The sequence below is a fragment of the Amphiura filiformis genome, chromosome 9 (assembly GCF_039555335.1).
Source record: "Amphiura filiformis chromosome 9, Afil_fr2py, whole genome shotgun sequence".
In the NCBI taxonomy this organism is placed as follows: Eukaryota; Metazoa; Echinodermata; class Ophiuroidea; order Amphilepidida; family Amphiuridae; genus Amphiura; species Amphiura filiformis.
Window position 1 is genome coordinate 59,944,446 of NC_092636.1, and position 12,693 is coordinate 59,957,138.

The following is a 12,693-nucleotide window of genomic DNA, read 5'->3' on the forward strand; positions in this document are numbered from 1 at the left end:
TTTAGTACTGACCCGGGGTACTGAACCCCTTTATAGAATAGTCCTGTTCTATAAGCATTTATCCAACACAATTTAGGCCCCAATTTATTATGTAATAGTTTTGTTGATGTTGTTTACTTCTGATAGGCTCCTTTTCATCAAATTTCATTTTTAAACTTAGAAAAATCACCGTACCTGAGTTTAGCATGAAAATATCGCAATTTTGCACTTTTCTGAAAAAGAGCATAAAGTAAGATGTGCTCATTTTAAAACGGAAAAAGTCTCCACGATTTTTATTTGCTCAATTGTTCAACCTATATCTACTTTATCCAACAAGTAAATAACTTTGACAAAAATATTGAGGAACTCTCACAATCATCTTGCAAACTTTGCTTCAAAATTAGTATTTTGCACTTTTCTGAAAAAGAGCATAAAGTAAGATGTGCTCATTTTAAAACGGAAAAAGTCTCCACGATTTTTATTTGCTCAATTGATCAACCTATATCTACTTTATCCAACAAGTAAATAACTTTGACAAAAATATTGAGGAACTCTCACAATCATCTTGCAAACTTTGCTTCAAAATTAGGATTTTCCACATTTACACAATTGCTGAAAAGGCCATTACACCCCTCTCTGAAAATGGAACAACCCAAATGTTGTACAAAGAATTTTTAATTGTTATGTCGAGACAAAATGTGTATTATTACTGTGAAGTATAAATAAAATGTCTGCAGATGCGCGTTATTACGTGGCCCTAATCAAAAGTTAGTGCACATTTCAAAGTTTTTGTGTCTGAGAAGACAATCATGGGGGTCAATTTGAGGGGGTCCAGTATCTCCCAGTGGGGGTCCTCAAAATTTTTAATATCTCCACTGTAAATACTCATGGACACATGTTTGATTGACAAAATATGAACAAAATTTGCTGACCCCCATCTTCCACCTACCATCTGAGTCTATCGGATAAACCCTCTTAAGTTTTAAATGCATATATATATATAGGCCTACACTCATGGTTTAAATGGAGAAAAACTTTAGGGGGGATCTAAAAGTTTTAACCTAACGCCAAGAGGAAAACACGAAAATTCGTTTTTTCTGTCCCACTCCCACGGTGCACCAGAACACGATCATGTCAGAAATTAATATTTTGTTCAGTCTGGGTCTGATTATTATATTCGGACTAGGTGGACCGGTGTACTAAATAATCAATTTCAATCAATTTAGGGGGCTATCCGTTATCTTCGGAAGGTGAGGGAACCCAAATATACTGGGAGGGTCATACATTTTTGGAAAGAAAAATAGGGGGGGTCATACAATTTTTGATGACCAAAATGTTGGGATTCACAAGACGACCACAGATAGTGTGTTTGTTTTATTCAAAAAAATCTGACTTCAATACAATTTTGTACAGGGGGTGGGGGCATAACATTTTGTTGCCGAAATAGGGGGTCGCAATTTTATTGACGCCGACTTTTTGTAAATTTGGGACTGGCCCACCTTCCGAAGAAAATTATAGCCCCCTTATTGGACTATCAATAGTGGCACGAAAATATTGAACGGGCCCTAAAGTTAACAAAACCACAACTACACAGGCCTACTTACCAACTCTATGCTCCATCTTCTTGATTTCACTTCAGTCCTATGTGTTCAGTGTATCCAACTGAGGTAACTATGCCTATGTAGGCCTACATCAACAACCCATTGATTTTACCAAAAAAATTTAGGATATGAAACCATAGACCTTCAACACGTAGGCCTATAGGGGCCTATGAAACGCAACATTTTTGTGACTGAACATTCACCAGGTGATTCTGTATTGATGTACGGTAGGCCCTACTATGTGAGAAACGGAATGACCTTCAAAATTCAGGAATTAAATAATAAGTGGTCATTTGGATTGAGATGATTTGTTTAACAAAAACCAGAGATCAAACAAATGCCAAAACCTTTCGTTTCTCAGTGCACTGAAGCGTTACTGGTGCCTGCATGGATGAGCTTCGGGATGCCGTGGTATCACCGATGATTTAGAAAATATGCATTGCGTCTTCATTTTAGGCCTAATTGTAATTCTTGAATAGTATGCCTATTATTTTTATTATTAGAATTTTCATCCATATAAATTAAGCTTCTCGAAGTATCATAAATAATTATTAATTTATTGCAGGCCCATTCCCGGGGACCCACTTTAGAGTGAGTCAAACTATAATTAGCCTCCTTGTCAGTAACCCCTGCGTGTAGAAAAAGTTAATTTAACGCCCTCAATTCCAACTAAACCGCAAGGGTCAAAGTTGATCATAAACAAATTTATTGAACTTCCTGGTTGGTTTGGTGCTTCAGTTTCTTACGGAAATGGCCTTGATAAAATTAAACAAACTGTAATTGAAATAATGCAAACGCCACGCTTAAAGCCAAAATGGAGCTAGTTCACCATAATAGAGAGCGATCTGAAAACTAACAAAAGGAGAGTCTGTAAGGTAAGCTTAAAATTAAAAATATAAAATGATGTCAAAATTCAGTCTCCAACCATGCCAACAGGGGAACAGATCATAATCCATGTTTCATGTGTTTACTTAGTTTTATATCATTCATTCAATCATCATTGGTGCATTTCGATTCTCAGTGATCATCATCATGCTATTATAATTTATATGGCCATGAAACATGGAAATGCATGATTTATCATGCGATTGCGATCCCCAGGTTTTTTGTTGTCCTGACCTTGGCTGTTGTGTTGGCATCATGTGTAGTTTATCATGTTTAAATTATAGACATATAAAAAGGTCCTCAATCAGATTCAGAATTCATTTTTGTTGTCAATATCAATTAACACCTGGAACTGGATCAATCTGAATTCTGATCATTCATGCTAGGTATGTGAGCATTCCTTACCTGAGCATGCGCAATATTCAGCCTCTCTCAGCATAGGGAAATCGCGCACCGGCGCCATTTTGGAAATTCATTACCGGTAGTAAATTTTACGGCGATGTTTTTGAAAAAAATTTTTGGGGAATTAGATCGAGTTAAAAACAGTTCCAAAGCTAAGGTCAAGTCAAAAGGTTGAACTTGATCATAACCCGGAAGAGGTCAGATGATTCGCACGTGGTCGCGGCAAATTTTGGCGACTTTCTAGTGGGTTTGAAAGTGACGATTTTGATCTATTTTTTTTCGGAAATTACTCTCCAAATATCTAAATAACGGAGTTGAGCGGTAAGTTAAATGGAGCACGCGGTGAATAAAGGTAGTTTTTTGTACATAAAAATGTTTGTTTTGATGAGATTGGATGGATGCCTTGCGCAAAAAGTGAGTGAACTGGGGACTTTGTGTAGTACGAATTTGGCTACTTTTGCCAGTGAGTGAACATGTTTAACCCGGCATGGTTTGCGTATAATTGAATGGGCTCATGCTGTGCATGGATGCTGGGATAGATTCTCACTCTGTGCCGACTATGAGTCGGGGGAAGAAGCAAATTTGGACCTTTTCTATTCCTATCCCATCATGCATAGCGCTATCAGATTTTTGCTATAGACGCATGAATGATTGTGGGCACATCGGGTATGATGGCGGGGGATACAAGCCGTTTTTGGCCATTTTCCTATTTGATTGCCTAAATGTTCAAATTGATGGGGGCGTAGTCCTATGACGCCACGTCATGGGGGGGGTAACTTGAGCAGGAGTGACCCCATTCTAATGATCAAGTGAACTGGCCCTCGAGTTTCCGCAATGATCTTTGGAATAGGGAGCATGGGCCGGCCAGTGCTCCAAAGGGTGCCTGCTCAAAGACAAAACTTAAGCTGGGGATGGGGGCAGGGGGGTTCATACTTGAGCAGGAGTGACCCCATTCTGATGATCAAGTGAACTGGCCCTCGAGTTTCCGCAATGATCTTCGGAATAGGGAGCACGCGCCAGCCAGTGCTCCAAAGGGTGCCTGCTCAAAAACATTTTCCTGGGGGAGGGGGTGAATGCATCAGCTAGTGCTTATAATAATTAAACATTTTAAAGGGTGCGCCCTCAAACAAATTCCCCCCCCCCCCCTTAAACTTAAGCTGGGGAAGGGGTGGGGTGGGGTTCATACTTGAGCAGGAGTGACCCCATTCTGTTGATCAAGTGACCCTCGAGTTTCCGCAATGATCTTCAGAATAGGGAGCATGCGCCAGCCAGTGCTCCAAAGGGTGCCTGCTCAAAAACATTTTCCTGGGGGAGGGGGTGAATGCATCAGCTAGTGCTTTTAATAATTAAACATTTTAAAGGGTGCCCCCTCAAACAAATTACCCCCCCTCCCCCCCCTTGTATCAATGAAAAGGTGTACTCGGGTGGGTAGTATCAAAACCGTGAGTTTTTCAATGACAAAAAAATAATAAGACACTTCAACACAAATTTCATTTTTTTTTTTAAGAAGTTTTTCTTTATTTTTGCATATGCTGTAATTGCTGTTGGCCCTCACTGTGGTTTCCCAGGGACTGCCTTTTGAGGAGAGCGAGAGCAATCGCTCTCTTCTGCTCTCCTTAAATCGGAGAGTGATTTTTAGCTTGGTTGACCATTCTCTCACTACATTTTATTGTAAATGTTCTAAACAGCTCTTGAAGGCTCTAGAAGAGCTATGTAATGCTCTCCTGCAAATTCCAAAAGACAGTCCCTGGTTTCCATCCTCTGTCAAAGCTGGAATCTGCATCAGAAAACAGAAATAAAACAAGATGTTACTCATACATGTTCATTTGTATATTAGGGGGCTATCATTTTCTGTGGGGCGCCCAAATTTCCAAAAAGTCAGCATCAATAAAATTGCGACCACCCTATTTCGGCAACAAACTTTTATGACCCCTCCCCCACCACCCACTGATACACCTTACAAGTCATGTACCGGTACGTACCCCCTGAAGAGGCTAAAATTGTATTCAGTCTTTTTGAATAAGATAAACACACTATCTGTGGTCATCTTGCGACTCCCTACATTTTGGTCATCAAAAATTTCATGACCCCCCTTTTTTTTCTTTCCAAAAATTATGACCCCCTGTATATTTGGGACCCCCCCTTCCAAAAGAAAATGATAGGCCCTTATGTTCACATCAATTCAAATTCAATCAATCTAGGATTACATTTACAGTTCAGTACCGGTAAATAGCAAGTGCTTGTTTCTTAAAATTGTGTAGGCCCCCTACTCACAATGAACAGTATAGGCCTATAAGCATTTTAATATGTGCATGCACAAAAAGTTTGTACAGGAAATTGGCTGAAAAATTGAGACATTCAAATTAGCATATCTCCGCAACCACATGTCGTATGACATTCATTTATGCCTCATCAGTTTTCTTTCATTTACCTCTTTAATATGAGATTACTTTGATGAGAATCAAAAAAAGTTCAATTTTTTTTGTATTATACCTATTCATGCTGATCAGTATTTATAATTTGCAAAAAAAAGCTGAACAAAAAGGGCAATCAATTTGATCAAGAAGCCCCCCTCCCTCAACTTGAGGCTCAAGCATGCAAGGCTCAATCCAGTGCCGTACTATTACGCTGACTTTCCTGTTCGGCAAGGATGACAATTGTGACCACCTCATCTGTTTACAAACAGAGAGGTAGACAAAAGGCCTGTCAAAACTGTTCCGCTTGTCCAAACACTGAAGTATCAGAAGATGGTCCACAACAGACTGATTCACACAACATGAATAAATAGGGGATTAAAAAACTGTGAAGTAGGACCATGCATGTGCTTTTGTACAATTTGCCATCAAGATTTCGAATGGAAGCAGTTCAGACCCAGAACACGATCATGTCAGAAATTAATATTTTGTTCTGGGACTGATTATTCGGACTAGGCTCAATCCTGGCCATAATATTCTTGGTATAAGGATAGCCAGCTATCTCAAATTGAGTTTGAATCAGTGAAGCGTATAAACAGGGAAGTAAACAAAGGCAAAGCCAATCAGTCACGGACTATTTAGTCCAGAAAGATTTGCTCAAATTACACATCGATAAAGGGCTTGTCTCTTCAAATTACTTTAATCTTAGCTCCTGAAGATACATCTTAGGATAAAGTCGGAAAATAAATTTTGGTAACAATAAACTTCACATTAGGCCAATGAAAGTTAATTCCGAGATTATCGTCCCTTTTTTTTCCCCGGTTGGTGAGGTGACTTTTTCATTTTTCATTTTTCATTATTTCATCAGATTTCATTATTGACCTAAAATGCGTGTTGATTTAAAGCCACACTCATACATGTTGTTTATAAACATGTTTTTATATGGGTAGGGACTAGAAAAGTTAGAAAAGGGCCTCGTTTTGCTTTCAAGTTATGAATTTATATGTTTTACAAACAAAAATATATGTTTCCAATTGCTAAAACTGGTGAAAACACTGATACTTTGAAAATAATGAATTATTTTGGCATTTTTGAAAATTTGACGCGGGTGTTTTTGGTTACCAAAAAGTGACGCTGGCGGGGACGATAAACTCGGAATCGACTTTCACTCGCCTTAAGGCTGGCATTTGCGGGCAGGCTCGCAGGTACCCGCCCGAGATTACATTACCCGGGCAGGAAATACCCTATTTTCATATTAAAAACACAAAACATCGTGCAAATTTTTTTTTTTATTTCAACCATGAATGATCCTAGCATTTAGGTCTAGGTTCAGGGATAGGCCTACTACAAAACCGGAAAAATAAATAAAACTATTTTTTTTTTTTTTTGGTTGCAATTTGGTACCCGGTTACCCGCCGAAAAATCGCCTGGTACCGAAAATGCCAGGCCTACTTCACATAGAATTTTTTTATGTGTTTGAAAATTGATAACGATATGCTGACTTGCGCCCAAAGTGTTAGCCAGATGCTGTCCACCCATCCCGGGGTGACAGAATCATCAACCCCACCTCTTTAGACAGCCAGAAAAATCCCCAATAGATGCATGGAAAGAAAATTTTCACCTTTATTTCCTACATTGATTTTAAGGTCTATGAAAATACTATTACATTTAGAATACCTTGTATCTTTCTGTTCATGACTGCATGACCCAGATTTTGCGTTCTAAGTGGTGAACCCTTGGATTGCTGATATTGGGGAATTATATTTATCAACAAGGTCAAGGGGTTAATTACAAGGGAAAGCTATAGTTTTATTCTTATTGTAAGATGAATTAAAATGTTGTTTTTTTCCTTTTTGCAATAGTGGCATGTCATAGCAGCGTGTAAAGTGATTAGGATAGGATAGGATAGGATAGGAAGCTTTATTTCACCACGGAGGCCCAAATCAACAATAGTTAGGGGAAAAAGTTCACTTTGGTGACCACTCTCTGGCTAGTAAGGTTTGACGATTGATTCGACTTCTATGGACCATTTAGAAAAAAATAGCCACCATGTCCCTCGCGAAAATCCCGGCATTTTTCGCTAGAGGCCAAAATCCAAAATGGCCGCCACCACCATTTTGAAAATCTAAGTTTTGAACCAGAGGACCTATAATCATGCACAAAGACACTTTTTCGGATATGTCGAGTACAAGGATTCCGATTCTGACATTAGTTTGACATTACGGCATCATTTTCACCCATAAATCCAAGATGGTGGCCGGCACCATCTTGAAAAATTATGTTTTGAACAAGAGGACCTTAAATCGTGTACAAAGACACTTTTTTGGATAAGTCGACCACAAGGATTTCAAATTTGACATTACTTTGACATTACGAACTCATATTTATCCAGAAATCCAAGATGGTGACCGCCGGCGCCATCTTGAAAAAAATAAGTTTTGAACCAGATTACCTAAAATCGTGTACAAAGACACTTTTTCCGGCCCCAAGAAAACCGAATCTGACATTAATTTGACGTTACAAAATAATTTTTTGCCCAGAAATCCAAGATGGCCCCCATTTGGTAGAGCGTAAATGTGATTTTTGAATGAAAACAGAAGCATAAATGTGTCATTTCCGCCTTATCTGGGGTTCATGTCTCTTATATGGGGTTTCAACTGCCTTATCTTGGGTTTACATCCCTTATCTAGGGATAAGGCGCCTTATCTGTGGTTTAGACGGCCTTATCCTGGGTTTACGTTCCTTACCTGTGGCTAACATGCCTTAAACTTAGCATATCGCAGTCTAAACCCAGATAAGGCATATAAACCCCAGATAAGCAACGTAGACCCCAGATAAAGCAGTCTAAACCCCAAATAAGTCGCCTTAACCCTAAATAAGGAACATAAAGAGTGTGATCGGAATCCGTCCCTCACGTGAGGGACGGACATCAATAGATTAATTGCTGTGTTTAATTAACCCTTGTTAACATTTATTCCTTTAAGTTAGGTTAATATATAACCCTTCAACCAATAGTTATTTCACGCATGAAAATGTTGCCACATGTGCATCAATTATTTCACTATACAAAATTTTCATGTGTGAGGGACGGAAATCAATAGAATAAGCAATCACCACCATTAGTTACATCTTCAAGTTTTCTATTGAAACTTATACACATGTTTAATCAATATATACTTTTCATGAAAGAGTACTGTTCCATCTCTCCAAAAATTAAGAAATTTGACTCAGTTTGTTTTCAAGGCGTCGAAGAAGCGGGTCCAAAGTTTATGTGAGGGACGGACATTTTCTATGTGAGGGACGGACAAAATGTTACAAAATTTCAAATTTGGCAAGATTTCTCCAAATCCACCACTAATGCTATCCTTGACATCTAAATGAAATGCAGTTGTCAAAATAATTCAAGTTCAGTGGAAATATCATATGATAATACCCCCTAAATACTTGTGTGAGGGACGGACAGCTTGTCTGTGAGGGACGGACATATGATGGCCTAAATATCTTATTCAGTGTGTATTTCACTTTTAATTTCAAATTACACCTAGAAATTTTACTTCATGCTGTTTGTTTTCAACACCCAATTGTAGTTTTACTGATAAAGAAGCAGTAATTTACAATAATATTAATTTTAATAAGTTGGTGTGAGGGACGGACAGACCCTTTTTTAGCAACAGGACCTTCAATTCCAAATATTTGGGAGCATGACCTTCTGGGATTGGCCTGAATTTGTTTTAGACAGACTCTCTGACTGGGTAGAAGAATTGGGTTTAATATTTAGTGGCCAAATATTTTCACTCAACATACATTGGTACCTGTACATCCAAAATCAGTTAGTGTGAGGGACGGACATGTCGGTCCCTTAATTAATTAAGGACTAATAACTCTTAGATTTAAAGATTGGTAATTTTAGTTTCTTTATCTCTAGTAAGGTGAGCACTAATATTGATAGATAGGGTGTATGCTATTTTAATTCCTTAGAATATTTCTCGGAGAAACCGCTTTTTTGGATTTTTATCCGTGAGGGACGGACAAAATTTCTAGCATTCACCTTCCATAACCTCCAACTCTCTTCTGAAAGACATCTAATTAAAAATCTCATTGATATTTCATGTGGCAGGGGTTGCACTATTGATATGTAAACAAAAATATTTTCACTCAACATACATTGGTACCTGTACATCCAAAATAAGTTAGTGTTAGGGACGGACATGTCCGTCCCTCACATAAATTAAGGACTAATAACTCTTAGATTTAAAGATTGAGAATTTTAGTTTCTTTATCTCTATTGAGGTGAGCATTAATATTGATAGATAGGGTATATGCTAATTTAATTCCTTGAAATGTTTCTCAGAGAAAAAACTTTTTTGGATTTTTATCCGTGAGGGACGGACAAAATTTCTAGGGTTCACCTTCCATGACCCCTCCTATCTTCTGGAAGACATCCAAAAAAAAATCTCATTGATATTTCCTGTGGCAAGGGTTGTACTAATAATCTGTAAACAAAAATTGACAATAGCATCTAATCTCTTTCTAAGAGAAGTATTTTCATAATAATGCAACATAGTGTCTGTCCCTCACGCTACAAATAATGCACGCAACTTTAGCAGCACGGAAAACACAAAATTTGAGACAAATTTTCCTTTTTTCTTTTAGATTATTAAAATATAATCCTTTCCACCAAATTAAAACCATTTTTTATGGAAATTTGAATAAATCCTAATTTTTCACCAAATGTTACCCAATTTCCGATCACACTCTTAAAACCCCATAAAAGGCATCTAAACCCCACATAAGGTGCCTTAACTCTAGATAAGGGTTGTTAACCCCAGATAAGGGTCGTAAACCTCAGATAAGGCATCTAAACCCAAGATAAGGCGCCTTAACCCCAGATAAGAGACGTAAACTCAGATATGGCAGTCTAAACCCCAGATAAGGCGCTGTCTGGGGTTTACTTCTCTTATATTAGGTTTATGTTCCTTTTTTATGGTTAAGGCGCCTTATTTGGGGTTGGGACTGGTTTATCTGAGGTGTACGTCCCTTATCTGGGGTTACGGGCGCCTAATCGGGGTTTAAACTGTCATATCTGAGTTTACGTCTCTTATCTGGGGTTAAGGCGCCTTATCTTGGGTTTAGATGTCTTATCTGAGGTTTACGACCCTTATCTGGGGTTAACGACCCGTATCTAGAGTTTGGGCACCTTATGTGGGGTTTAGATGCCTTATCTTAGGTTTATGTTCCTCATTTAGGGTTAAAGCGCCTTATTTGGGGGTTGGACTGCTTTATCGGCGGTCTACGTCCCTTATCTGGGGTTACGGCGCATTATCTGGGGTTTAAATGCCTTATCTGGGTTTAGACTGCGATATGCTAAGGTTAAGGCATCTTAGCCACAGGTAAGGAACGTAAACCCAGGATAAGGCCGTCTAAACCACAGGTAAGGCGCCTTATCCCTAGATAAGGGATGCAAACCCAAGATAAGGCAGTTTAAACCCCATATAAGGGACATGAACCCCAGATAAGGCGGAAATGACACATTTATGCTTCTGTTTTCATTCAAAAATCACATTTACGCTCTATTAAATGGGGCCATCTTGGATTTCTGGGCAAAAATTATTTTGTAACGTCAAATTAATGTCAGATTCGGATTTCTTGGGGTCGACTTACCGGAAAAAGTGTCTTTGTACACGATTTTAGGTAATCTGGTTCAAAACTTTTTTTTTTCAAGATGATACCATGTGCCACCATCTTGGATTTCTGGATAAATATGAGTTCGTAATGTCAAAGTAATGTCAAATTTGAAATCCTTGTGGTCGACTTATCCAAAAAGTGTCTTTGTACACGATTTAAGGTCCTCTTGTTCAAAGCTAAATTTTTCAAGATGGTGCCGGCCACCATCTTGGATTTATGGGTGAAAATGATGCCGTAATGTCAAACTAATGTCAGAATCGGAATCCTTGTATTCGACATATCCGAAAAAGTGTCTTTGTGCATGATTATAGGTCCTCTGGTTCAAAACTTAAATTTTCAAAATGCTGGTGGCGGCCATTTTGGATTTTGGCCTCTAGCGAAAAAATGCCGGGATTTTCGCGAGGGACATGGTGGCTATTTATTTTCTAAATGGTCCATAGAAGTCGAATCAATCGTCAAACCTTACTAGCCAGAGAGTGGTCACCAAAGTGAACTTTTTCCCCTAACTACAAAGTTGTTCTTCCTTGGGGCCGTGGACATAACATAACATACAAAATATTAATAAACAAAGTACAAATAAAATTTACATCATCATAAAATTGATAGATTTAAACAACAGTTAAAAATATACACTTTTAGGCCACGCGTTTTGAACTGGTAGATTTTCGCGTGACATGAAAAGTTCACTTTTTCTGTTCCGAGAAATACGCCAATTTTCATTTGAAACTAATTATTTCAGTGGTTGTGTATGCTACTACAGGAAAAGTATACATATTCTGCAAGGAAATTTCACAAGGAATCCAAAAATGACATTGTTTTATGGGGGCTAATGGTTAGGGAGATATTGCAAGAAGAAAGTGAGATTTTTCATGAAAATTTTTCTGAATTTTGTGTGATTTTTTTTTTTGATCTTATATGCCACATCAAAAAGAACATTATATTTGAGCTCTATAGAGCTAGAGCTTTCAGAAAATGTGTACTTTTACTATGCTACCTGCTATAGATTTTCCATGGCGCGAACATTTTGTCGGAACGCATAAAAATGTACAAATTTTTTTTAAACTCTTAATGATATTGATAATGCATGTACAAATAATTACAATTTATGTTACAAGACTCTTTTTTGCACAAAAACACATGTACAATGTTTTCTAACTGATTGATAAAGGAAAATTTAACAATCTTTTTGTAATAATGGGGCAGTTTAAAGAGAGAATCTAGTACCGGTATGTTACACGGAAATGGAACACATGATCTCGCATTCATTACGGACTTCAGAAGGTACAACTCTGGTGAATTTCCTTTGTCTTGTAAATCCACACCTACATAAAGAACACTTTCCTTGGGCACTATGGTTTCCTTCATAAGTTTCTTATAAAAGCAATCTTCTCTGGTGGTTTTAGTATAGAGCCAATAGCCTTCAATAACTTTTGCACCGGGAAATTAGGTGTGTCCATATTCTGAAACATGGATAGTTTCAGTTAGTTTGATGAGTGATGACACCATCAGATGTAACATGAAAGAGAAAATATTCTCTGTTACTATCTGATGATGGCTTTAGTGCTACAACAGAGTCTTTCAAAATTAACTTTGTAAGCGAATCATTGTCTCTTTATCAATTCCTCAGAAATGCCCATATTGTCATCATCAAATTCTTCAGTATCTGTTCCAAATATGATGGAACAAAAGGGTTCCACATAGCCTGTGATGGTGGCATTATTGATCTT

General features: G+C 38.0%; 2 protein-coding genes across 3 annotated transcripts in view; one reads left to right on the forward strand and one right to left on the reverse strand.

The window, feature by feature from the left end:
• Nucleotides 1-1,736, reverse strand: part of LOC140161239 (carbohydrate sulfotransferase 15-like) — a 69,912-nt gene extending 68,176 nt beyond the window's left edge. The window contains exon 1 of the mRNA XM_072184697.1: nucleotides 1,584-1,736. Coding sequence (XP_072040798.1) covers nucleotides 1,584-1,599 — 16 coding nt within the window. The 5' untranslated portion in view covers nucleotides 1,600-1,736. The remainder of the gene's footprint in view (nucleotides 1-1,583) is intronic.
• A 538-nt stretch (nucleotides 1,737-2,274) lies between these two features.
• LOC140161245 (phosphatidylinositol 4,5-bisphosphate 3-kinase catalytic subunit beta isoform-like) overlaps nucleotides 2,275-12,693 on the forward strand; it is a 38,240-nt gene continuing 27,821 nt past the window's right edge. For both annotated transcript variants that reach the window (XM_072184701.1, XM_072184702.1), the window contains exon 1: nucleotides 2,275-2,455. The gene's annotated coding sequence lies outside the window, so the exon portion shown is untranslated. The remainder of the gene's footprint in view (nucleotides 2,456-12,693) is intronic.